This window comes from Lepus europaeus, chromosome 4 (genome assembly GCF_033115175.1).
Source record: "Lepus europaeus isolate LE1 chromosome 4, mLepTim1.pri, whole genome shotgun sequence".
Classification (NCBI taxonomy): domain Eukaryota; kingdom Metazoa; phylum Chordata; class Mammalia; order Lagomorpha; family Leporidae; genus Lepus; species Lepus europaeus.
Window position 1 is genome coordinate 12,593,474 of NC_084830.1, and position 23,631 is coordinate 12,617,104.

General features: G+C 42.2%; 1 protein-coding gene across 3 annotated transcripts in view; it reads left to right on the top strand.

The window, feature by feature from the left end:
* The window catches only part of ASAP1 (ArfGAP with SH3 domain, ankyrin repeat and PH domain 1), a 381,790-nt gene that overhangs the window by 296,600 nt on the left and 61,559 nt on the right, over window positions 1-23,631 (top strand). For all 3 annotated transcript variants that reach the window (XM_062187980.1, XM_062187981.1, XM_062187982.1), the window contains 2 exons: window positions 6,391-6,460; window positions 21,977-22,064. In XM_062187980.1, coding sequence (XP_062043964.1) covers window positions 6,391-6,460; window positions 21,977-22,064 — 158 coding nt within the window. The remainder of the gene's footprint in view (window positions 1-6,390; window positions 6,461-21,976; window positions 22,065-23,631) is intronic.

A 23,631-nucleotide genomic window follows, 5' to 3' on the forward strand; every position in this document is an offset into this window, starting at 1 on the left:
ATGCCCTCGATGCACACACACTGGTGAAAAACCTTGTGCCTGGGGCAGTCTACAATGCTGGAAGGTACAGTAGATGCAGTGTGGTCCTCACCCTCACCTTGCCTGCAGTCTATTAGGAGATCATGAAAGACGGTCACATCTTAAAGTTGGCATCAGACAGTCCACTCTCCTAATAATTTCACAGGCAGGAAAAACAAATAATAATCCAGGGTTGCTTGTGATTGCTTGCTATGAAGGAGGGAAAAGTTGAAGTGCTTAGACATGAAGACATTAATTTGTTCATAGTGACTACTGGTATGTGGGTTTTTTTGTTTGGGTTTTGGTTTTTATTTGTTTTTGTTTTTGTTTTGCTGACTCTAATTTTGGAATACTTCTTATTACTTAAAGGTTACTTGTAGAATTTGAAAACCAATTTAAAAGTTTTTAAAATAATTTTAATACTTTGTGCCCTAAGGCATTTACTGAGAATCAAAGGAGCAATTGCTTTACACATATTTTCTCAAAATAGTCCCAGAAGGTGGGCATTATGATCTTCATGATTTAGATAGAGAACATGAATTCCCTCGGACCCCTACATGAGCAGCATCATGTGTGCATACGCAGCATCGCATAGCTAGTGGTGGTGGCTCTGGGACCAACGCCCAAATGGTCCAGTATTGAGGTTGGTATCTTCTGATGGATACTTCCTTTTCTGACATTCTGAGATTCTAACTTGGAATGATCTGTGTGGCACTGTCTGGACATCAGATGGCAAGAGTCCCAGTATGTCCATTCAGGAGCCACACAGACTCAAGCATCCATAAAGCTTTCAGTACAGACAGGTGACTCAAGAGTAAACGTTATCAGAGTGTTCACAAAAACCCTGTGAAGCTGCTTTGCCTGTGAGGACATATCTTAAGATTGTTTCCTCTTCGTCTGGCAATCTGGATGCACCTCATTAACGATCTCCATTACCCTAAAAGATGAATGCTTTTGTATTACTTTCCTTAGCCGCATTTGCTATACAAGAGAATATAGGTATTTTTATATCTTATGTTTCCTTAATGTATAGGTGTAGAAAGAACTTGCAAGCAATAGAACTTTTAAAATAAAATAAACATATCGAGTATAGGGACAGATTTGCCTGAGATTGAATCCTTTGGTTGTTGGGTTTGCTATTTTAAAATGAGTTGCTGGCATTGATGACACTAGTTTTGACTTAGTGGATGCAGGGAATACTTCCTTCCCCCTGAGTGGCTTTTGTGCAGTTAAGATGAGATGCAGGATTACCTGCAGGGAGCTGGGTATATTAACGAAGTGCAGGCATGACTTTTCGACAGAAAGTAACTCTAACCACACATTTCTCTGGTCTGTACTAGCAGAAGAAAGTCTGTGATTTAGCTATAGTTTGAGGACAGTGTGTCAGTTAGTGGTTGTAAATTACCTACAGAGGACCCCTGCATTTTGAGCACAGTGTGTTCAGTTTACTTCTGTGAGACACTTTCTTCTCCCTGTGAGCAGGCTTTGGAACAAACTCTGCTTCTAGTAGTTACGTGTCCTAGAAGACAAGACAATCTGCTTTTAGAGTTGGTGTAAATTTGTTGTGGCATTTTTCTTAGAGGACTAATTTAAGAAGGGAAAGAAAAACACAAGATTATGTTCTTTTCAGATCCTAGGAAGTTACAGTGGTCTCCTCAGATGTCATTTGTTTCTGTGGCAACAGAAGGCCTACGAAGCCTCCTCTCAAGGAATTCCTGCTTTCAGCCCATTTCTGTTCACCTGATGTATGTGGGAGGTACATCCATGCCTCCCTGCACATGTGTGGGTCTGCCCCATGTGCAATCTCTGCCTTCCCCTAAAGCGTCACCAAAAAGCTCAAGTTGAAAATAGTTCTCTGGCCTTTTCCATCCTTTGGCATCATCAAACCAAATTTTTCAAAGCATGTGTCACAATTACTGATTCAGACATAATTTACTTCCCCGTGTGAATCATGAACAGTTCTCTTTTCAGTGATGCTGGTAGCATCGTGTTTTGCTCTAGAAGACCCTTAAAAAAGAGGTGTGTGAGTTACCAGAAATGATGATTACACATTCCAGATGCCTGGACCCTAAAAGTTCTTTATCTTGAGGCAGCCTCACTCCCCTTCTTCCTTGCATAGCAGATCCCTTACTTTAAAAAAATTGATTAGAGTTTTAAAAAAGTGGAAAGAGTGCAGTTTCAGGGAAGAGTTAAGGAGAAAGTAGCAGAGGAAACACTACACAAATTGGAGGGACACACTGGACCTACATGGTGGGCAAGGACCCGCACAACTCAGGACCCAACAGCCAAGACCCTCTGCACCAACCAGCACTGGGAGAATGAGGTGAGACTAGAATGCAGCAGCCCATGCCAGGAAGAGCCTAGAGGGAATGTGGCTTGAAGCCTGTGGGGGATAGTGTACCTGCCAAACTAGAGGGGAAAAAACAAAAGGGTGACACATTTCCTCTCTCCCCAATGACCTTGCAATGGCATCTTATAACAAGCTGACAGAGAGCAGGCACCATTTTGGACATATGTAACAGCTGTGCCAGAATATGTCCCTACTCAGCATCCAGCCAAGTGAAGATTCCTGAGTCTGTTGGGGAGAACAGACAAGGGGCTGGTTGCTTGTCACTGTGGGAGGCTTGTGTGCCAGGACTGTGAAACACTGAGGCTGCATGGGAGGACTCAGGGTGTGGCTGGGATTTGGACAGTCACTGTGGCCATCTCCACATGATCAGGGATCCCTGATTACCTAGCAAGGGGTATTGCTGGGAAACCTAGAAGAAATAGATTCCTAAACACATACAACCTACCTAAACTGAGCCATGAAGACAGAGAAAACCTAAACCGACCCATTACCAAGACAGAAATTGAATCAGTAATAAAGGCCCTCCCAACAAAGAAAAGCCCAGGACCAGATGGCTTCACTGCTGAATTCTACCATTTAAAGAGGAACTAACTACAAGTCCTATGAAGTTATTCACAACAATTTAAAGGGGGGCAATCTTCCCAAATTCTTTCCATGAAGCCAGCATCAGCTTAATTCTTAAACCCAGAAAAGATGCAACAGAGAAAGAGAACTACAGACCAATTTCCCTGATGAACATAGATGCAAAAATCCTCAACAGAATTCTAGCCAATCGAATCCAACAATACATCAGAAAGATCATTCACCCAGACCAATTGGGATTTATCCCTGGCATGTAGGGATGGTTCAACATTCGCGAATCAATCAGTATGGTATATCACGTTAACAAAGCATATGATTATCTCAATAGATGCAGAGAAGGCATTTGATAAAATACAACACCATTTCATGATGAAAACTTTAAGCAAATTGAGTATAGAAGGAACATTGCTGAACACAATCAAAGTAGTTTATGACAAACCCACAGCCAGTGTCCTATTCATTGGAGAAAAGTTGGAAGCATTCCCACTGAGATCCAGAACCAGATAAGATGCCCCTCTCAACATTGCTATTCAGTATAGTTCTGAAAGTTTTAGCCAGAGCCATTAGGCAAGAAAAAGAAATCAAAGTGAAACAAATTGGGAAAGAGGAAATCAAAATATCTCTATTTGCAAATAAAATGATTCTATGTGTAGGGAATCCAAAAGACTCCATCGAGAGACTAATGGAACTCATAAAAGAGTTTGGTAGAGTAGCAGGATATAAGATCAGTACATAAAAATCAACAGGCTTTGTATACACAGACAATGCCCTGACTGAGAAGGAACTTCTAAAATCATAATAGCTACCAAAAAATCAAATACCTTGGAATAAATTTACCAAGGATGTCAAAGATCTCTACGATGAGAATTACAAAACATTAAAGAAAGAAATACATTAAAGAAAGATTTAAAAAGCACTGGAAAAATCTTCCATGTTCATGGATTGGAAGAATCAATATCATCAAAATGTCCATTGTTCTGAAAGCAATTTATAGATTCAGTGTGTCTCAGATCTAGAAAAAATGATGCTGAAATTCATATAGAAACACAGGAGACCTCGAATAGCTAAAGCAGTCTTATACAACAAAAACAAACCTGGAGGCGTTACAATACCAGATTTCAAGATGGGTTCTGGTACAAAACAGATGGATAGAACAGCCTGGTACTGGTATAAAAATGAATAGACCAATGGAACAGAATAGAAACACCAGAAATCAATCCAAGCATCCACAACCGACTTATATTTGACCAAGGAGCTAAAACCAGTCCCTAGAGCAAGGACAGTCTCTTCAATAAATGGTACTGGGAAAACTGGATTTCCAAATGCAGAAATATGAAGAGGACCCCTACCTTACATGTTATTTAAAAATCCATTCAAAATGGATTGAAGACCTAAATCTATGACCTAGTGTCATCAAATTAATTAGAGAACTTTGGGGAATCCCTGCAAGATATTGGCACAAAGAGTTCTTGGAAAAGACCCCAGAGACATAGGCAGTCAAAGACAAAATTAACAAATAGGATTACATCAAATTGAGAAGTTTCTGTACAGCAAAAGAAACACTCAGGAAAGCGAAGAGGCAATTGACAGAATGGGAGAAATTATTTGCAAACTATGCAACTGTCGATAAAGGATTAATAATCAGAATATATAAAGAGATCAAGAAACTCCACATCAACAAAACGGACAGCCCAGTTAAGAAATGGGCAAAGGACTTAAACAGACATTTTTCAAAAGACGAAATCCAAATGGCCAACAGACACATGAAAAAATACTCAGGATCACTACCCTTCATGAAACGCAAATCAAAACCACAATAAGGTTTCACCTCACCCCAGTTAGGAAAGCCAAGACACTGTGGCAAAAAAAAAAAGTCCTACATGAAGGATCTTTGTGAGAGAGAACCCAGTGGAAAGAAATGTCCATCAAAGGAGAAGAGAACTTCTACTTTGCTTATGACCTTGTCTAAATTTTAATTTATTTTAAAGAATAACCTAATGGTTTCCATAGCCTTGACAGTTCATGTCAAGTGCCTCGAGTGATCACTGACACCATACATAGGAGTGTTAATTGTTGAATTAGTGACAGTAGTCATTGCAGTTACTTCCCTTGCAGGACTTTTGTCCTCAAGGAGTTGTATTAAGAGAATTAACTGTAAAACTTGTTCTCAAACAGTTTTATAGTTTTGCGTGTGTGTGTGCAAATTGTTGAAATCATTAATCTTAGTATAAAACTGGTCTTCTGTGTATAAAATTAATTGAAAATGAATCAATGAAGAATAGGACTGGGAATGGGGAGGAAGAGTTGGGGTGTGATTGGCGGTGGGAGGGCAGGTATGGTAGAAGGAAGAATCACTATATTCCTAAAGTTGTACTTAGAAATTAGTACTCATAAAAGGTTTCTTTGGGGAAAAAAATAGATTAGTTACAGAAGTAATCAACACAGCTTTCCTATAAAAGCTTCACAGATACAAGTGTGTTTAACACTTACTAGCACATTCCCTAATATCTGGGTCCCCTTTCTAGAGAGGAAAATTTTATCTGTTCAGTAACTGCTGTTCATTCATTCATTCACTAACTGACCTGCTATTAGGTTTCTGTGGTTTTTGTCTCCCATGTTCTCTATCAGAAGCCGTGTTGTAGGAGCAAACATTTAGGCTAGCAGTTAAGATGTCTGTGTCCCAGTTTGGAGTATGCAAGCTCAATACTTGACTCGACTTCCTGCCGATGTAGACCCTGGGAGGTAGCAGTGATCACTAACCAGAACCTAGATTGTGTTTCAGACTCCGATTTTGGCCCCAGTCAAGCTCTAGCCATTGCAAAAACCTGGGGAATGAACCTGTGCATGGGAGTTCTCTTTCTTTGTGTCTGTCTCTTTCTCTGTCTTTCCCACTCTCTGGTTCTCAAATAAAAAAAATAAATTGGAAGGTGTTTGGTACAGCAGTATCGGGGTACCACATCCCATGTTGGAGTGCCTGGTTCCAGTCCCAGCTCCCCCATTTCCTATCTATCTCCTTACTACTGTGCATCCTAGGAGGAGCAAATAATGGCTGAAGTACATGGGTCTCTGCCACCCATGATAGAGACCTGGATGGAATTTCGGGCTCCTGACATCAGCTGGACCCAACTCTGGTTATTGCAGGCATTTGGGGAGTGGACCAGTGAATGGAAAAATCTCTCTTTCAAATATATAAGTAATATTTTTGTTAAATAAAATTTTTAAGAAGGGAAGAGTGCTGTAATGAGCATCCTTGTTCATGCATGCTCATCTGAATTACCTTCTGCTTCGTATTAAAAAAAAAAAAAGGATTTTCTGTTGTATATAGCTTTGGGCTGGGGGTGGGTTTTTGTAGTTATTATTATGCCTCACACTGTGTAACTAACTGCTTGTCCCAGAGTAAATCAGATACTATATCCAGTTATGTTTGACTTACTCCTCAGGATCCGGAAAGTGTGGCAGAGAAGGAAATGTGTTGTCAAGAATGGAATTCTGACCATCTCACATGCTACAGTAAGTGTGTCTGCTAATTTTCTCCATTCATTTGTTATTCTTTCTGGTGATGAGATGTAGCTAGAGTGAAATCCAGTAGTGAAAGTTTGCCCAAGTAAGGATTTGGGTCAGATAGTTTAGAATATTCTTTTACCAAAACAATGAGTTTTGTCTTGTGATTGTCTGCGTCATTCTGTGGCCCCATCAGAAACTTTTTTTTTTAACTCTCCCCAAGCTGAATGAATCAGGGGTTGGCTGATTTTATAATCTTTTGGGAATTATTATTGTTGCTTGTTATGAAAAAAGCCTATTTTCCTGTATAAAAAAGATGACAGGGGATGGTTTTGTCCAAAAAAAGTAATGTAATATAGAGCCGGCGCCACGGCTCAATAGGCTAATCCTCTACCTTGTGGCGCCAGCACACTGGGTTCTAGTCCCGGTCGGGGTGCCGGATTCTGTCCTGGTTGCCCTTCTTCCAGTCCAGCTCTCTGCTGTGGTCCGGGAGTGCAGTGAAGGATGGTCCAAGTCCTTGGGCCCTGCACCCCATGGGAGACCAGGAAGAAGCCTGGCTCCTGCCTTTGGATCAGTGCGGTGCACCGGCCGCAGCGCGCCGGCCGTGGCGGCTATTGGAGGGTGAACCAACAGCAAAGGAAGACCTTTCTCTCTGTCTCTCTCACTGTCCACTCTGCCTATCAAAAAAAAGAAAAAAGAAAGAAAGAAAGAAAGAAGAAAAGAGTAATGTAATATAGAAAACAATACAGTCAAAACTGTTCAATCTTCATAGTCAAAGAAGTGTGTAGTAAGACAAATGATTACTATTTTGACCTTTTTAAAATAGCTAACAATTCTTTTCAATTTAGAGATGCAAAGGTTATAATGGAAAGTGAATTGAGCAGAAATGGAAATGACAAAGTATATATACCAGACGTCTCTACAAAGTTTGATGCAGTTTAATTTTGTGATGTCAGCTTTGAGAGTAAACCCATTGTTTAATTGCAGTATCCTGGGCCAGCTGATGTCTTTGAATTGTGATAAACAGAATAGTAAACAGGCAAGATGAGAATTTATTATTTATTATTACATTGGCAATGTTTTGTTACCTACAGCCGAGTTTAGGTTTTTCTCTATTAAGAAGGAAAAGAGGTACCATCTACCTTCCTAAAATTTGTTTCCATTTAATCCTCCCAACGTCTAAGGTGATAGTCTTCACCTTAGATGAAGAAACTCAGCCATGATGAAGAGCTATAGTTCCAGGTCAGAAATGCAAACTCAGGTCTAGCTGACCTTAGTTCCTGTGGCCCTCCTGTTTCTCTCTTCTGCAGAACCCTCATCTGACTTAGACCATAAGCTCCTGCAGGTTCTCATGTTTGGCCCTGTTCATCTTTCTGACTTCAGTCCCTCACACAGAGGTGCTCTGTGCACACTCGTGTTCAAGTCCTTCCTGACAGGGTGTTGCACACCTCTTAAAGTTTGTTGTCCTTCATGGAACTAGAGCAGTTGCATCACCTCTGTCCCTTGCAGCACTCACAGAAGCCTTGACCTCACAGAACCCTTGTATTTCCGCAGGTTTCAGCAGTCTCCCTCAGCCCTGCTGAGATTTTTAGCTGTCATGTGACCAGCCACTTGTTTATCACACATCCTGCTGACAGACCTTGGTCAGTTAAAAATTACCATTGATATTATCTAATAATTATTCATTCATTCAGCAGTTTTTTGTTTTTTTTTAAGCTTCCATTCCACCATGTGCTAGGTTAGGCATAAAGGATACATGGGTAGAAAACTAAGTAATTTTGACCTGGTAGTACTTGATAATTAAATTCCATACACAGTCATCTGCACATATTAAGTGAAAATTCCTGGCCATTTAACAATGTAGATTGTGTGGTTTTAGCCAGAGTTTGACTATATGTCCCCTAACTCTTTGTCTTCTGCTAGAGAATCTTTCCATAGAATGCTGGCAATGGCAGTCCTCGAGAGGCGTTTTTAACAAGTTACATAATGACCTTGTGTCCCTGCTGCTCTTAGAATCTGCTGTGGAAGGCAGTGCAGTGTAGCGTAATGGGAGATCACAGAGTTGACAAAGTGAATCAGTGCCCTGCTTGCTAGTTATATGACCTTGGGCAATTTGCTAAAAATAAAATTAAAAAATTCTTTCCACCCCTTCCTTTTTCTTTAATGCCAGAACACATGACTGTGGCCAGGCCAACTGTTTATTTGTGTTCTTAAGCCTCCAATTAACAACAAATATCACATCTGTCATGTTGTTTGATAGTTAAGAGAATTGACTGCAGATCTGGGAATGAATCCTGGCCTTGTCATTTACTATGTGATCTTGAGAAAAGTAATGAAGTCAAAAAGACCATAAAAGCATTGAATAGGATAACATATCTTGTGTCAGCATTCATTTAATAGTTGTTTTTGCTACTACTGTTGGTTCATTGGTTGTCATCAACAATACTGAAATATGTTGATAGCCCCTTCTGCTCCAAATTTTCCTGCCCCCAGAGAAGCCCAGGGGAAGGTGGTCCCTCCCCGACTTCTGATTCCCTCTCACTGACATGTGCTGTGTCCCACTTTTCATTGGCTCTTGGCCAGACTTTTTTGCTGCCAGTTACATCAGTGGTAATCCCACTTGTACTCCCACGGAAAAGTCTGGCACAGTTTTATCGGGGTTTTCCTGATTTTGCAAACACTCTCAATTACTTAGAATTAGGCTGAAAAACAAAAAAGGCCAGTAGTTTCCTTTGAAAACAAATGGATTTGGTGACCTCGAAAAAAATGGGAAAAAGACTTTGTTAGAAAACTTGAGGCCTTTAAAAAAAAAAAAAAAAAAAAAGGATGCATTTATTTATTTGAAGGCAGAGAGAGAGAAATCCTCCTTCCACTAGTCCACTCCCCAGATGGCTGCAATGGCTGGAGCTACACGGATACAAAGCCGGAAGCCTCCTCCTGGTCTCCCACATGGATGCAGGGGCCCAAGGCCTTGGGCCATCTTCCACTGCTTTCCCGGGCCACAGCAGAGAGCTGGATTGGAAGTGGAGCAGCTGGGACTCGAGCTGGTGCCCATATGGGATGCCGGCACCACAGGTGATGGCCTTACCCGCTATGCCACAGTGCCGGCCCCAAACTTGGAGCCTTTGAAAATTACTGTGTCACCTTTAAAAACTGTTCTTATCAGAATGATTCAAAGGAAGGACAGGAGTTCCCTCAGATTAACCTGTGAGGTCTGTTGGGTTGGCATTTACCGGTATATGTTCTGCTCCAGGGGCCATTCATCTCCCCAGTGTACTTTTCTAGGGAAAAATACATTTCTGTGTATCCCCAAGAGATTTTTTTACCCACCCCTAAAAGATTTCATCTATGAATTCAGTTCAAAGACATAAATTTTTTTATTCACTGTTCAAAGTAATGTAGCACTGCAAGAATTAAATTCAGTGGGAATCTCTGAATTTGCTTTAAAATAATGCTATTATGGCAGCAGCTCCCATCTGTGGACCACCTAGAATAAGTACCGTAAGATGCTTTCATTTCAAAGTACCAATTCTAATAAACTCAGCAAACATTTTAGCCTGAAAACTCAAGTATTGGGAAGTTTGTGTGAAGGCACTGAACCATTATAAATAGATTACTATACCTTTATTTGCTTTCCTTTCATTTCTTCTAAAAGCATTATTGTATAAATAAATACAAAAGAAGTAATATATAAGAAACATAGTTCAAAGTCTTACATTATTGTATTTTATCCTGAAAAAATTAATTTCAAAAGTTTAAGAAGCTGAGCCTTTCAAAAACTCTCACTCCCTGTATTTATGAACCTCAGTTTCATTTATTCAAATAACTGCCACTTACAGAGCACTTAGGTGTGCCCTCCTGCTCATCCTCAAGAGTGCTCTAAAGATGGATACCACTGTTGTCATTTCTCCCAAGATTGCAGTTCTTAGGTGGTAGGGACCAGGTCTTGGTCATCTTTAATTCATTCCAATACTGAACTTGCCTGACGTAGTTAGTAGTCAGTGAATACTTTTTGTGTTTTTGGATTTTTTTTCCCCCAAAAGAATCTCTTATTTAAGGAATACAAACTTCATGCATTTCATAAGTACAACTTTAGGAATATTCTAATAGGAGTGATTCTTCCCACCATACCTGCCCTGCAACCCACACTCCCACCCCTCCTCCTCCTCCTTTTCCCATTCCCAGTCCCATTCTCCACTAATATCCATTTTTTATTAACTTTATACATAGAAGACCAACTCTACACTAAGTAAAGAATTGAACAATTTGCACAAAAACAAACAAAACTGTGCCTCAGCAGTCGAGACAAGGGCTGTTTAAAGTCATTGCAGCTTGAAGTTAATTTCACTTTTTTTTTTAAGAACCTTAATTAATTAATTTAAAGAAGCACCCAAAAATGATAAATCTTTTGAAAGCACTTAAACATAGTTATAATACAACTCTCTGAGGACAGAGGTCCTGCTTGGGGAGTTAGTGCACAGTGATTCCTGTTGTTAATTTAACAATTAACACTCTTATGTAGGATGTCAGTGACCACCTGAAGCTCTTGACATGAGCTTCCTAGGTTATGGAAGCCTTTTGAATCCACAAACACTGTCAGTATTTAAACAGGGCCATAAGCAAGGTGGAAGTTCTCTCCTTCCTTCAGCAAAAAGTACCTCCTTCTCTGATGACCACTTCTTTCCACTGGGGTCTCACCCACCAAGATCCTATATGTAGGACATTTTTTGCCACAGTGTCTTGGTTTTCCATGCCTGAAATGTTCTCATGGGCTTTCCAACCAGACCAGAATGCCTTACAGGCTGATTCTGAGGTCAGAGTGCTACCTAGAGCGATTGTCATTCTATGAGTCTATTGTGTGGACTGCTTCCTGTGTTGGAGCATTAACTCCTTTTTAATTCTATCTGTTATTATTACCAGATACTTAATCCTATCCATATGATCACTTTAACACTTAAGATGGTATTTTTGGGCCGGCGCCGTGGCTCAACAGGCTAATCCTCCGCCTTGCGGCGCCGGCACACCGGGTTCTAGTCCCGGTCGGGGCACCGATCCTGTCCCGGTTGCCCCTCTTCCAGGCCAGCTCTCTGCTGTGGCCAGGGAGTGCAGTGGAGGATGGCCCAAGTGCTTGGGCCCTGCACCCCATGGGAGACCAGGAGAAGCACCTGGCTCCTGCCATCGGAACAGCGCGGTGCGCCGGCCGCAGCGCGCTACCGCGGCGGCCATTGGAGGGTGAACCAACGGCAAAAGGAAGACCTTTCTCTCTGTCTCTCTCTCTCTCACTGTCCACTCTGCCTGTCAAAAAAAAAAAAAAAAAAAAAAAAAAGATGGTATTTTTACTACCCAGCTTAAGGGGCTTTGAGGTCCCATGGCAAGTTTTTAAACTGTACCCTTACAAGGAAATATGTAGAAATGTATGCAGAACTATAAAGCTTTACAGTTACAAACTTCATATACTTCATAATTACAACCTTAGGAACATGGTGAGTGAATACTTTTTGAATGAAACTGTTTTATAAAAGGTTCAAAGTTCAAATCCCATACAAAAGCCATGCAGTTTGTAACCAGCTGGACCAATTTTCAAACCCCAAATCTATACTTTTTATACTATATCCTGGGCCTTTCCATGAATGCCAAATTGTTGTTGGGTGAAATCATTGTCCTTTGAAATTAAACTGTTTTACTTTGTCTTTGAATGCATCAGTCTGGGAAGTGGGGAAGGAGGAAGTACTAGTCATGAAAATACAAAAAGAATTCTAGGAACTTATACTTGAACCCAAAGACCCCCTAAAAATCTTACATTTTTTAAATAACCTGCAGATGCCCTTATGATTAACATCGTAACAGTCATTGAATTCATAGTCACTTTTAATTTCACACAGAGGTCCATCAAGAAGAGTTGGTGTTTTATTCAACAAGGTTGGGAATCCAACTGGACTAAACTAAGTAATGTTTGAGTGGGCCTACCTGTAACCAACTGTATGATCTTCCTGCCTGTGCCTTTTATTAAACTGCTTACTTCGGACTCTTCATTTGTAAAATAGAGTAAAAATAGGACCCATCTTTTAGCATTGTGAGGATTAAATAAAATGAAGCATTTAAAGCTTTGCAGAATCTAGACTATAAGGATACTTAATAGTTAATCCTCCATGCGTAGTTTTTTCATAATTTTCCAGAATGTTTTGAAGCCCACTCACAGACATGGGTTTCACAAACTGGCCTTTTTTTTTTTTATTTTGTATTATTATTATTTAGCTGAAAAGCAGAGAGAGACACAGAGAGGTCTTCCATCTACTGGGTCACTTCCGAAATATCTGCAATAGGCTGCACCAGGCTGAAGGCAGGAGCCCAGAACTGAATCGGGGCCTTCTACATGGGTGCCAGGACTCAACTAATTGATTCAGCACTACTGCCTTCTAGGGTGCATTAGCAGGAAGCCACAGCTCAAACCCAGGCATTCCAATATGGGATGCAGACTTCTAACCATTGCATCAAATGCCTGCCCCCACATTTTGGAGGTACCAAAATAAAGTTATTCTTTTAATTTCCTTTTTTTGCAAACCGTTTCAAGTTCCCCCATATTATCATCTCAGTGGGATTGCAGTCTCTAGAACCTTGGAGCCAGACTCCCTGTATATGAATTTCAACTCTGACACTGAATCTCTGGTGAGGATTTCACTATTGAAGTGAAATGGGGCTGTTAATTCATAGGTGGTTGTAAAGATTAAATGAGCTCATTGATTATAAGTAATTAGAACAGGATGTGGGAAGGAATTAGTACTTAATAAATGTCAACTTTTATTATTATTACTATTTATCTTCTTCCCTAACATGCTGTTCCCTCTGTTTCAAACTGGCTTATGGGAATTCTTTTGTATTGCTGTTTCCTTACTCCTCAACTTGCTTTACACAGCTGCTTTTGGATATTCTTTCCTAGAAATTTAATTTCTGCCTGTCGGTTAACAGCAGCTCTTGTTACCTTCTAGGGAAATTCACTAGAGAGCGAATTTGATGTGTCGGTCCCTGTACTGAGGCTCTCTGGGTCTGCAGGCATTTCCCAAGGAGTTTTGTTTTCCTATCCAGAACCCTGATGGTAACATTCAGTTGACAAGGCTTTAAAAGATGAATTGTGAAAGTCCATTCAGGAAGCACGAGACCTGCACAACTGATTGCTCCCTTCCTTGCCATGTGTTGGGCATCCTGAGATTATTCTGGCCTCTCCCATTCCAACTGTTTGTCCCCATTGTCACTGTGAGAAGAGAATACTTTCCTTTCCTCCAGCAGATTAGAAGCAGTACTGTAAATGGTTAAAAGGACAAACTTTGGGAGCCAGTAAGACCTGGACTCAAATCCCTAAGCAAGCTATTGGACCTCGGTTAAATTACTCAAGCCTTTGATGAATAGGTGGCTCCTGTCCCCCTGAGCTTGCTTTAAACAAAGGATAAGTGCTATTAAAGAAGTGAGCAGGATGCTGTGGTAGAAAAGGGAAAGGCTCTTCTGAGCATGTAGCCGCCCCAATAATGAGGACCCTCCCCATGCATCCTTTTCTTTTTTTCTTACTTTCATGAATCAAGTTCAAACTGCAGCTGCAGGTCCAGGTCCTTTCCTCATGTCATGTTCACCTGTTGAAAAAAATGCATTTATTCCAATACAGATACATATATTCCGATACAGATAATGTTATTTGGACATAGGAAATAGGTAGCACTGTTGCTAAATGTTAGTGTCCCTGTGTAGGCTTCTGCCTTGTTGCAAATGCAGAGTTGGAGCTATTAGGGTGTATTACGAACCTTCCCAAATTTCCATTCCACGCACCCTGGAGGCGCAATGGTGAAAGAGGCAAAAGGCCAGAAAGCAAAAAAGGCTCAGGCCCTCCGGGTCCCAGGCCTTCAATTCACTTCCATAGGGGAGTGGTTAATTAACCTGATTGGCCAGTGGGCACACAGATGTGGCCAAGTAGGGGCATGAGTCACACAGGGGCATGGTGAAGGTGTGGTCTTCCAGCTCACAAACCTGATCAATTTTATCCTGCCTACAAAAGTTTTACAAATGTGAGGGTATAAAACAACAGACCCACAGTCTGTAATCAGTTTTTTTTTTTAAGATGTTATTTATTTATTTGAGAGGCAGAGACAGAGAAAGATAGGTCTTCTATCTGCTGGTTCACTCCCCAGATGGCTGCAACAGCTTGAAGCTGCGCCAATCTGAAACCAGAGCTTGGAGCTTCCTCCAAGTCTCCCACGTGGGTGCAGGGGCCCAAGAACTTGGGCCATCTTCTGCTGCATTCCCAGGCCACAGCAGAAAGCTGAATCGAATTGGAGCAGCCGGGACTCGAGCCAGCACCTATATGGGATGCCAGCTCTGCAGATGGCAGCTTTACCCGCTATGCCACAACTCCAGCCCCAAATTAGGAGTTGTTAAAAAAAACATGGTACCTTCACCTAGTGCTCTACTATTGTTAGCTGTCATCTTCAGACAAAGTTACTTAGAGCCTTTTCATGGTTTCCTGATCTGTCAGATAAGGGGCAATAATAGTGGCACTTAATTTTAGGATGGTCATGAGAATCACGCAATATAGTAAGACACTTAGCACCGTGCCTGCACAAGTGAATGATGTGCACGCGCAAGAAGGTGCCCATTGCATGTGAGGAGACAAGCCTGTTACACATTTTTGTCTCAGCCACTCATTACACATCTTGTTGATAAAGTGTTCTGAAAGTACATTTTAAGAAATAGACCATAGCTTAGCTGTTTTAGCTTGTTAATGCATTTTGTACAAGTATTCTGCTTCAGGAGCCATTCGGTTTATAAACTTACTGGACACAGCAAGCACAGATTAAAGTGACTACTGGAAATGTGAGTTAAAAATGCTTGCTGTGGGGCCGGCACTGTGACGTGGTGGATTGGAGCCCCGGCCTGCAGCGCCTGCATCCCATATGGGCACCAGTTTGAGTCCCAGCTGCTCCATTTCCTATCCAGCTCTCTGCTATGGCCTAGGAAAGCAGTGGAAGATGGCCCGGGTGCTTGGGCCCCTGCACCCTCATGGAAAACCCGGAAGAAGCTCCTCATTCCTAGCTTCAGATGAGCTCAACTCTAGCCATTGCGGTCATTTGGGAAGTGAACCAGTGGATGGAAGACCCTCTCACTCTCTCTGCTCTACCGCTCTCTCTGTCTTTAAAAAAAGAAAAAGAAAATGCTTGCTGCACTAGCTTTAAACTCTGTATTCTGCAGATCTTGGGCACTCTATAATTGCTTGTGGAGAGGCCTAAAGGGATGAATTTCTAGCCCATTAGGCAGATGCAGTAACAGTACCCTAAGTCCCACTTCTCAGCCCGAGTCCTGATAGCTCATCCTTTTTCTGTTTACATTACAGCACCGTGTTACGCTGTGAGACTTCAGGTTCCTTTGTGCTGTAAATCTCCATTTTCAAATATTTCTTCCTTACACAGGCACATAGTGCCTACTGGAAGTTGTTCCCATGGTTAAAATGGCTGGGAGCGTTCCGCACATTCATAGCCAACCATACTCTAGAATGGATTCCTCCACTTAGATAATCGACTGCTTTTCTCCTCAGCTGTCCGAGGATCATTTCAGGGATAGGGAAGCTTTGGTTGTGGCCACAGGAGTAGTCGTTCTGAAATGTGAGACCTGTTGAGAATGGGTGGGATTCTTCAGCAGAAAGAGTAGATGACCTGGAGGGAAAATGAGGAAAATGGCTGCTTACAGGCAGGAAGAACCAGACAGAGAAAAATGGGGAAGTTGCAAGTTCTCCAAGTGTTGCCTTGGAGCAACACTGGGGAACGACTTAATAAGTGGGCGGAGACTTCTCGGGTCTCAGTTTCACCTTTTACTTTCTGTAAAACACAGGCTAGTTTTCTTCACCTTCCTGACCCTTGATTTCCTCATCTGTCTAATGGGTCAGTAACAATATCTAGAGTTACTTTAAGAATTAAACACCTGAAACCAGGTGTTAGAGCATATGGAAAGACCACTTAGAAAGATCAAGGGAACGGGGGCCCATGTTATGGCGCAGTGGGTTAAGCCGCTGCCTGCAGCAGGAGGATCCCATATGGGTGCTGGTTCAAGTCCTAGCTGCTCCATTTCCGATCCTTCTAATGTGCCTGGAAAAGCAGCAAATGATGGTCCAAGTGCACCCACCTGAGAGACTGCAGAGAAGCTCCTGGCTTCAGACAAACCCATCTGCAGCCATTGCAGCCAACTGGGGAGTGAGCCGATGGATGGAAGACCTGTCTTTCCTTCTCTCTCTCTCTCTCTCTCTCTCTCTCTCTCTCTCTCTCTCTCTGTAACTCTTCTTTCAAATAAATATTTTTTTAAAGACGGGAAGGGGTTAAATAATACAGTATATATCAAGTACATAGCAGTTAAAGTGTTCGATCAAGAAAAGCTGTTATCTTGCCCCCAAATCATCCAAAATACCTTCTAAAAACGGGTAGTTTTAATGCACTGACCTTTGGAGATAAGATCTCCAGGCAGTGGGAAGTGTTCAGTACTTACCTGATTGCCTGCCAGGAGTTTATTGCCGTTACTGATTGCATGGCAGATACATATGTCCCTCTAGGGCGTGATAGGTGTCAAAATAAATATTTACAGAATGAAAATTTTTAAATGACCCTAATGATTTGAGCAGTCGGTTTCCAAGCACTAGCATAGGAGGAAAAGAGAGCTTTGTTGTTTTGTTTTTACCTCTTTCATCAGCCCCAGCATGGCTGAGCTAGGCTCATTTCCCAAGTGATTAATGATGTTCACTTTCTGTGTGTGAAGCAGAGCAATTCAGAAGGATGATGGGAGGAAATAATTTAATTTCTGCATCCTAATTCCAGTAGCAGCTGTTTTCTGCTAACTGAAAAAATATGCCTGCACGAACAGCTTTACACTTTCAGCAAAAACACTGTACCAGGACACACACTAAGCTGTCCAAGGACAAATGCGTGATTGTTTTCTTTCAGGAGACGCAGGAAAATTCGTCAGAATTGACTCATTCTCTGCGTGCATCCTACTTACACTTCTGGTGACTTCCCTGGCCAAATGGCCGGCTTCTATTTTGGGTACAGAGCGTTGTATCAAAGGGATAATGTCTTCGTTACTCCTATTCTTGAACTGTACCTAGAGCTCCCCTAGTTAACATTTTCAAAAATCAGAAACTTGAGTGAGTTCAAGTTTTTGTGTAAAATTGACACATGTGCATGTTAATTTTAGCCAAACAATTTACAAAACAGTATATACAAGTTGACCCAACAAATGTTAAAAATAAAAAAAAGCAGACCCCTCTTACACAATTTGTTAAAATCAAGATGTTAACAATGACTATTACTGGGTGTGAAATTGGGATTAACAAATGTTTCGTTTTGTCAGTGAATACACATTATGTTAATAAAAAGTAAAATCTGGAAAAGAAAAAATAACGTTTCAGGGAACATTGCCATAAATTCTTCAGTTTTGAAAGGTGCCATAACTATTTGCAGGAGAAGCACTGAGGGTTTTTTGAAAGAGCTGCTGCCCCAGAGTACCTCCAGGAACATTGTACCTTCCCTCCACTCACCATCCAGGGACTGGGCTGAGAAATTCCCATACTATCTGCATGTTGGACCTGGTGTCATCTATGTAAAATCTCCCATTTCAGCTGTATCTGTGTTGCCTTGCCCCAAATACCAAAGAGCTGTAACTGAAGACTCTCACTATTGCTCATGTGTCTTACAGCTGCTCCATCTTCTACCCCCCGAAATGCAGGTCTCATTGCTCACCCCCGACTCACTTCTCTCAGTTGATTGCCAGAACCTGGCCCGGGAACCAGAACTCCTGGGCACCTGGGGAGTGAACCAGTGGATGGAAGACACCCCCTAACTGCTGCCACCACCACAGCCTCTCTATAACTCTCTGCCTTTCACCTTTCAAATAAATAAGTAAATCTTAGGAAAAAGGAAAAAAGAAAGAAAGAGGCTGGGACCTCATGGGGAAGATGGGCAGGGGTGTGGGGGTCGCAGGCAGGGGCCGTGCCTCCTCCACAGCAGAGGCTGAAGTCAGAGAAGCCATCCAGTGGTTCCTCGGAGGTTGTAGCACATATTAGGGTTTTGATTCTGAACAGGATAAGACATCATCAACAGCAAGGACTTCAAAAATAAACATTTTCCTGGATTTTTCTCTGCTTCCCTCCACCCCCACCTTAAAATTATTTTTCCTCTCCTGTACTTTCAAAAACAGTTTGAAAGCATTTCCTAAAGTCTTCCACTGTGATGTAGCCCAGGGTGAGTCAATTAGTTGTACTTTGATTTTAGTCTGCTGAAACCGCAGCAAAGATTATGCTTTCTTTAATCAATATACCTATAAATTAGTACTAAATGTCAAGAAAGTACTTTGAAATCTTGGAAAGTTACACAAACATCAGGAGTGACAGTACCCTACTGATTCCCTTTGCTTCCTCTGACTTAGGCTGAATGTGGCTCTCCCCTTCCTGATACTCCTGGGCTCAGCACCGGGAGTACCAGTGCTCGGTCACAACCCATGCATGCCTTGCTCCCCAGGGCCACAGTTGGTGTGATCAGTCATCTGGCAGATGCCTCAGAGGCAGCCGAGTTTGGGGAAGAGCAGTCAGAATTTAGCAAGATGTTGGTGTGTGAGGTTCATGCTAATGCCACTTTCAGGGAGGTATGACAAACTCCTAAAGGAGTAAACATCATGTGTCACGACCATTGAGGTTGTGGGTCAATCATGGCATTACCTAAAGTATATTAAAACCGTATGGTCAGAGGGTCCCATCCGTGGCTCACTTAGCTAATCCTCCACCTGTGGCGCCAGAATCCCATGTGGGCGCCGGGTTCTAGTCCCAGTTGCTCCTCTTCCAGTCCAGCTCTCTGCTATGGCCCGAGAAGGCAGTGGAGGATGGTCCAAGGGCTTGGTCCCCTGCACCTGTGTGGGAGACCAGGAAAAAGCACCTGGCTCCTGGCTTCAGATCAGCATAACTCTGGCCGTGGCGGCCATTTGGGGGGTGAACCAACGGAAGGAAGACCTTTGTCTCTCTCTCTCACTGTCTAATTCTAAAAGAAGAAAAAAAAAAGAAAGAAAAGAAAACCGTAGGGTCAGAAACTTTCCAGCAAAATCCTTACTCATGCTTAGAAGTGAGGTGAATAGTGGTTATTATGAGTTGAAAGCTTTTTCCTTTATTAAGATTTTTGTTTCTTTTGCTTGGTTGTATCTGTTGGTAAGATTATTCAGGAACACTAAAGACACCTAGACTTGGAAGAAAAAGAAAGCATTGACTTAGCCCTCTTCCACATTCAAATGTGAAAAGTATCAAAATTTATAAATTTTTTGGAATCAGAAAGTTCTGCAGTTAAGAAACCTGAAACCTTTTATTGTAGAAAATCAGCTTCTACTAGGGAAGTCCTTCTCTCTGCCCCAAATCTTGTTCAATTGGAGTATGTTTCTTTTTGTCTACAAATGGAAAGCAGCTGCCTAACCTTTCCGATGACAACCTCTGTACGTGAAGATAGTTATTAAGTCACTCCCTGGCCTTCTTTGCTCTGGACTAAATATGCCTGTAACCCATCTTCAAAGTTTCCATTATCCACCCCTTTAATCATCTTTTGATCTCCCTAAGCTTTTCTGCATCTTCTTTAAATGAAGGTTTCAAATTGAAATATAATATTTTAACAAGAGTCACCATTAACTGGGGCCTCTGCCTTTTAGGTGGTCATTGTCATTCATAGGGGAAATCCGGTGATTATATCAGCATTGAAATAGATGAGATGTAAGACTAGTTCCTTTTGCACAAGAAAAATTTGTAGACCCACAAACTCCTGCATGCCCTCTGGTGACCAGTTCTGTTGTACAGGAATCCTTTCCCATATTTCCTCTTAGGCAAAACTCTCCTACAGTTTACTTCTAGTCCGATTTCTAAATCAAAAATACATGCAGTGAACACAGAATCCCTTGGGGTCTCTCACTGCTCCCCTGAGACAGTGTGCTTTGGAACAGTTAGATACAAGACGGCGGGCATTGTTTCCTGTCTAATCTCATTGAAAGCACAGAAGGAGGAAGGCCTCAAATACAATGTGAGAGCACAGGAAGGGAGACGGAAATGGATTGTGCCATGCCCATTATCTAGAAGAGGAGATGCAGCATGTCATTGAGGTTGTCTTGATCTTGCACCATCTGTATTGCCTCACTGGTGTGACCACTACCCATCTCTCCTCCCTAAAGACTGAAATTCCTCCCATGGCAGTATGCCTGGGAGGGGGATTTTCAGCATCATAACCGCACACAACACAGATCTGACTCAGGAATCCCATGGTGTTGGAGCAAAGCCCAGCCCAGACACTCAGGCTTTTTTTCACTCTTTGGAGTGAGATACAGATTTGAAATTGAAACATAATACTGTAATGCGAATCACCATTAACCAAGCTGCTGCCTTTTCAGGTGGTCATATATCCCGAAGTAAACCAGGACCCTGGCATCAGCCAGTGGCCAGCGTGTGACCTTAGACTAGCACAGGCAGGAAGACTGCAAAGTTTTGACCAGGACTGTGTAGCTAGACTTTCTAGTTAGTGTGTGGATACTAAAGAGGCCGAATGTTTTCTATAATATGGCCAGCAAGTGTATTGGGAAGTGATGGAAATCCTCCCGATGCCAGGCAATTGTCCTTACGCTTTCCAGATAAGTAAATTTGGTGTCTCAACCAAAATTTGAGGATATCTGAGGCATTCGATTTAGTATAATTGATTCCTGGGGTCATTTTGAATTAATTAATGAAATATGGCTCAACTATGTTTCATAGTAGGATACAGTATTGAAAGTGTTCCTGGGGTCGACATGGTGTAGTGGGTAGAGCTGCCACCTGTGACACCAGCACCCCATATGGGTGCTGATTTGTGTCCCAGCTGGTCTACTTCCAATCTGGCTCTCTGCTAATGTCCTGGGAAAAGCAATGGAAAATGGCTCAAGTGCTTGGGCCCCTGTCACCCTCGTGGGAGATCTGGAAGAAGCTCCTGGCTCCAGCCTGACCCAGTCCTGGCTGTTGCAGCCATCTGGGGAGTCAATCAGCAGATGGAAGATTATTTTCTATATAACTGTGACTTTCAAAATAAATAATAAACAAATCTTTAAACGAAGAAAAATAGAAAGGAAGTGTTGCCATCTATCTGTGCTTGGATATGTGTAGGTTCCAGAAAAGTAAATAGCCATGGACCATGGGCAGTCTTTTGTAGATTATTCCATCTGATTAGTCACCAGGATATCATTGCATAGTGAAAAGACATCTACAAAGACATCTAAAGTGTTTTTGCTATTTAAATGAGATTCAGAATTCTTATTTATTTATTTGAAAAGTAGAGATTGAGAGAAATAAACAAGAGGTCTTCTCTCTGCTCATTTGCTCCTCAATACCCACAACAGCTGGGGCTAAGCTAGGCTGAACTCAGTTGGGGTCTCCCACGTGGGTGGGCTGCAGGATGCTGAACCTGAGGCCAGAAGGTTACTCTGCACATAACTTCTCCATTTTCTATTTTCCAGTCCAACAGGCAACCGGCTAAGGTGAACCTTCTCACCTGCCAAGTGAAACCAAATGCTGAGGACAAGAAGTCTTTTGACCTGATATCACGTGAGTCCTTTTTCTCTGAGCCAGTTCCTGTGGACGTCAACACCTGCACATTTCCAGTTTTTGGATTTTAAAGCAGAGAGACACTGGAACAGTTTCCTGTTATTCCTACACTTGGAGCTATAGGAAGATCCCTGAGATTGCTTCAGGTTGTGCTGAGTCCACCTGCAGTTGGGAAGGCTTCCCAATGGCAAATCTGACTGGGGGTGGAATCTAGAGTTGTACATCAAACAAGACTAACGCTGGACTAGGGATGCACAGCTCTGTCCCCTGGGGGAGATGTTTCTAAATGCATTCCCATTGCACTCTTAGATCTGCAGAACTGTGGTCTTAGGTGTGAGGCCCAAGCATAGGTGTTCTCTTAAGTCCTTAGGTGACTCTAATGTGCACCTGTGGTTAAGAAGCACTGATACAGACTTGGAAATGCAGATGTGTCACTGTGTCTGTCCAGCTAATTTGTTCTGAGTACTATAACCATGCAATGTCTAAGTCTTAAAAAGAAAAGTCATGTCCTTGCTTCCAGGCAGAACTGCCTTCTAACCTCGTGAATTCATGGCATTGCATCCCTGATACCCTTGCTCCATGGTTCACAGTTTGCTCTTCTCTTGCGACAAGAGTGCACGATGTGCCACCCATCCCCCAACCCACCACTAGTGCTCTCCTCCGTATAAAGGAGCTGGTTCCTGCGGATGCACTGACTGGCTACCCTGTAGGGTGTGACACCCACTTACAAAGGAAGAGTATGGTGGTACCAACGAAGTGACTCCCAGCCATTATAAATCCTGCCACACTAACCTGTGTCTTCCTTCTCTGTCAGAACCCAGCAAAGGCAGGCCAGCAGCCAAAGGGCATGATCCATGTGCAGAAGCACACAGATCCTGTCTACCCTGGAAAATCTTTTGTTGCAGTTATGTGAGTGGAAGTTCAAAAGCTGCCCTGACCCAAAAGACTGAGTCAGTCTGAGGCCCTCCAGATGGGAGTATTAGCTGGATTCTGCCACATCTGTATGAAGTCTCGAGTCTCTGGTTTTCAAGACTGGGAGATTTTTTTGGGTTATTGATAACAAAGAAATAGGAAGAGTTAGCATTATGGAGTCAGGCATCTTATGACAGGAATGTATTCAGAGAAGCACATCAGTAAGTGATTTTGTGTTTATTCCAACAGCAGAGTGTCCTTACATGAGCAAGATAGCTCTTTTGTCACTAGGCAGTATGATGTCTGGGGACCACTATTGTATAGGTAGCCTGTTGTCAACTGAAATGTTATTGTGCAACACATGACTATTGCAATATGACTTCAGAAGACCAGGAACCCCCTAGATCTGAGAACCCTTAAGTCATTAATAATGGTTGCCAGCATTAAACATCTAATATGTGCCAAGTGCTTTATATGTATTCCTGCTAATGCTCACAAAACTCCTTATCACTTTCCCATGAAAACTGAGGCTCAGAGATGTTCCATGACTTGATTCAAGGTCATACAGCAATAAAGCGGAAATTCAACCATGGCTCTTAGGCCTCACTGCCCAGTGATGTGTTCTCTGTCATTCTTGCTGTCCCTCTCAGGGAGG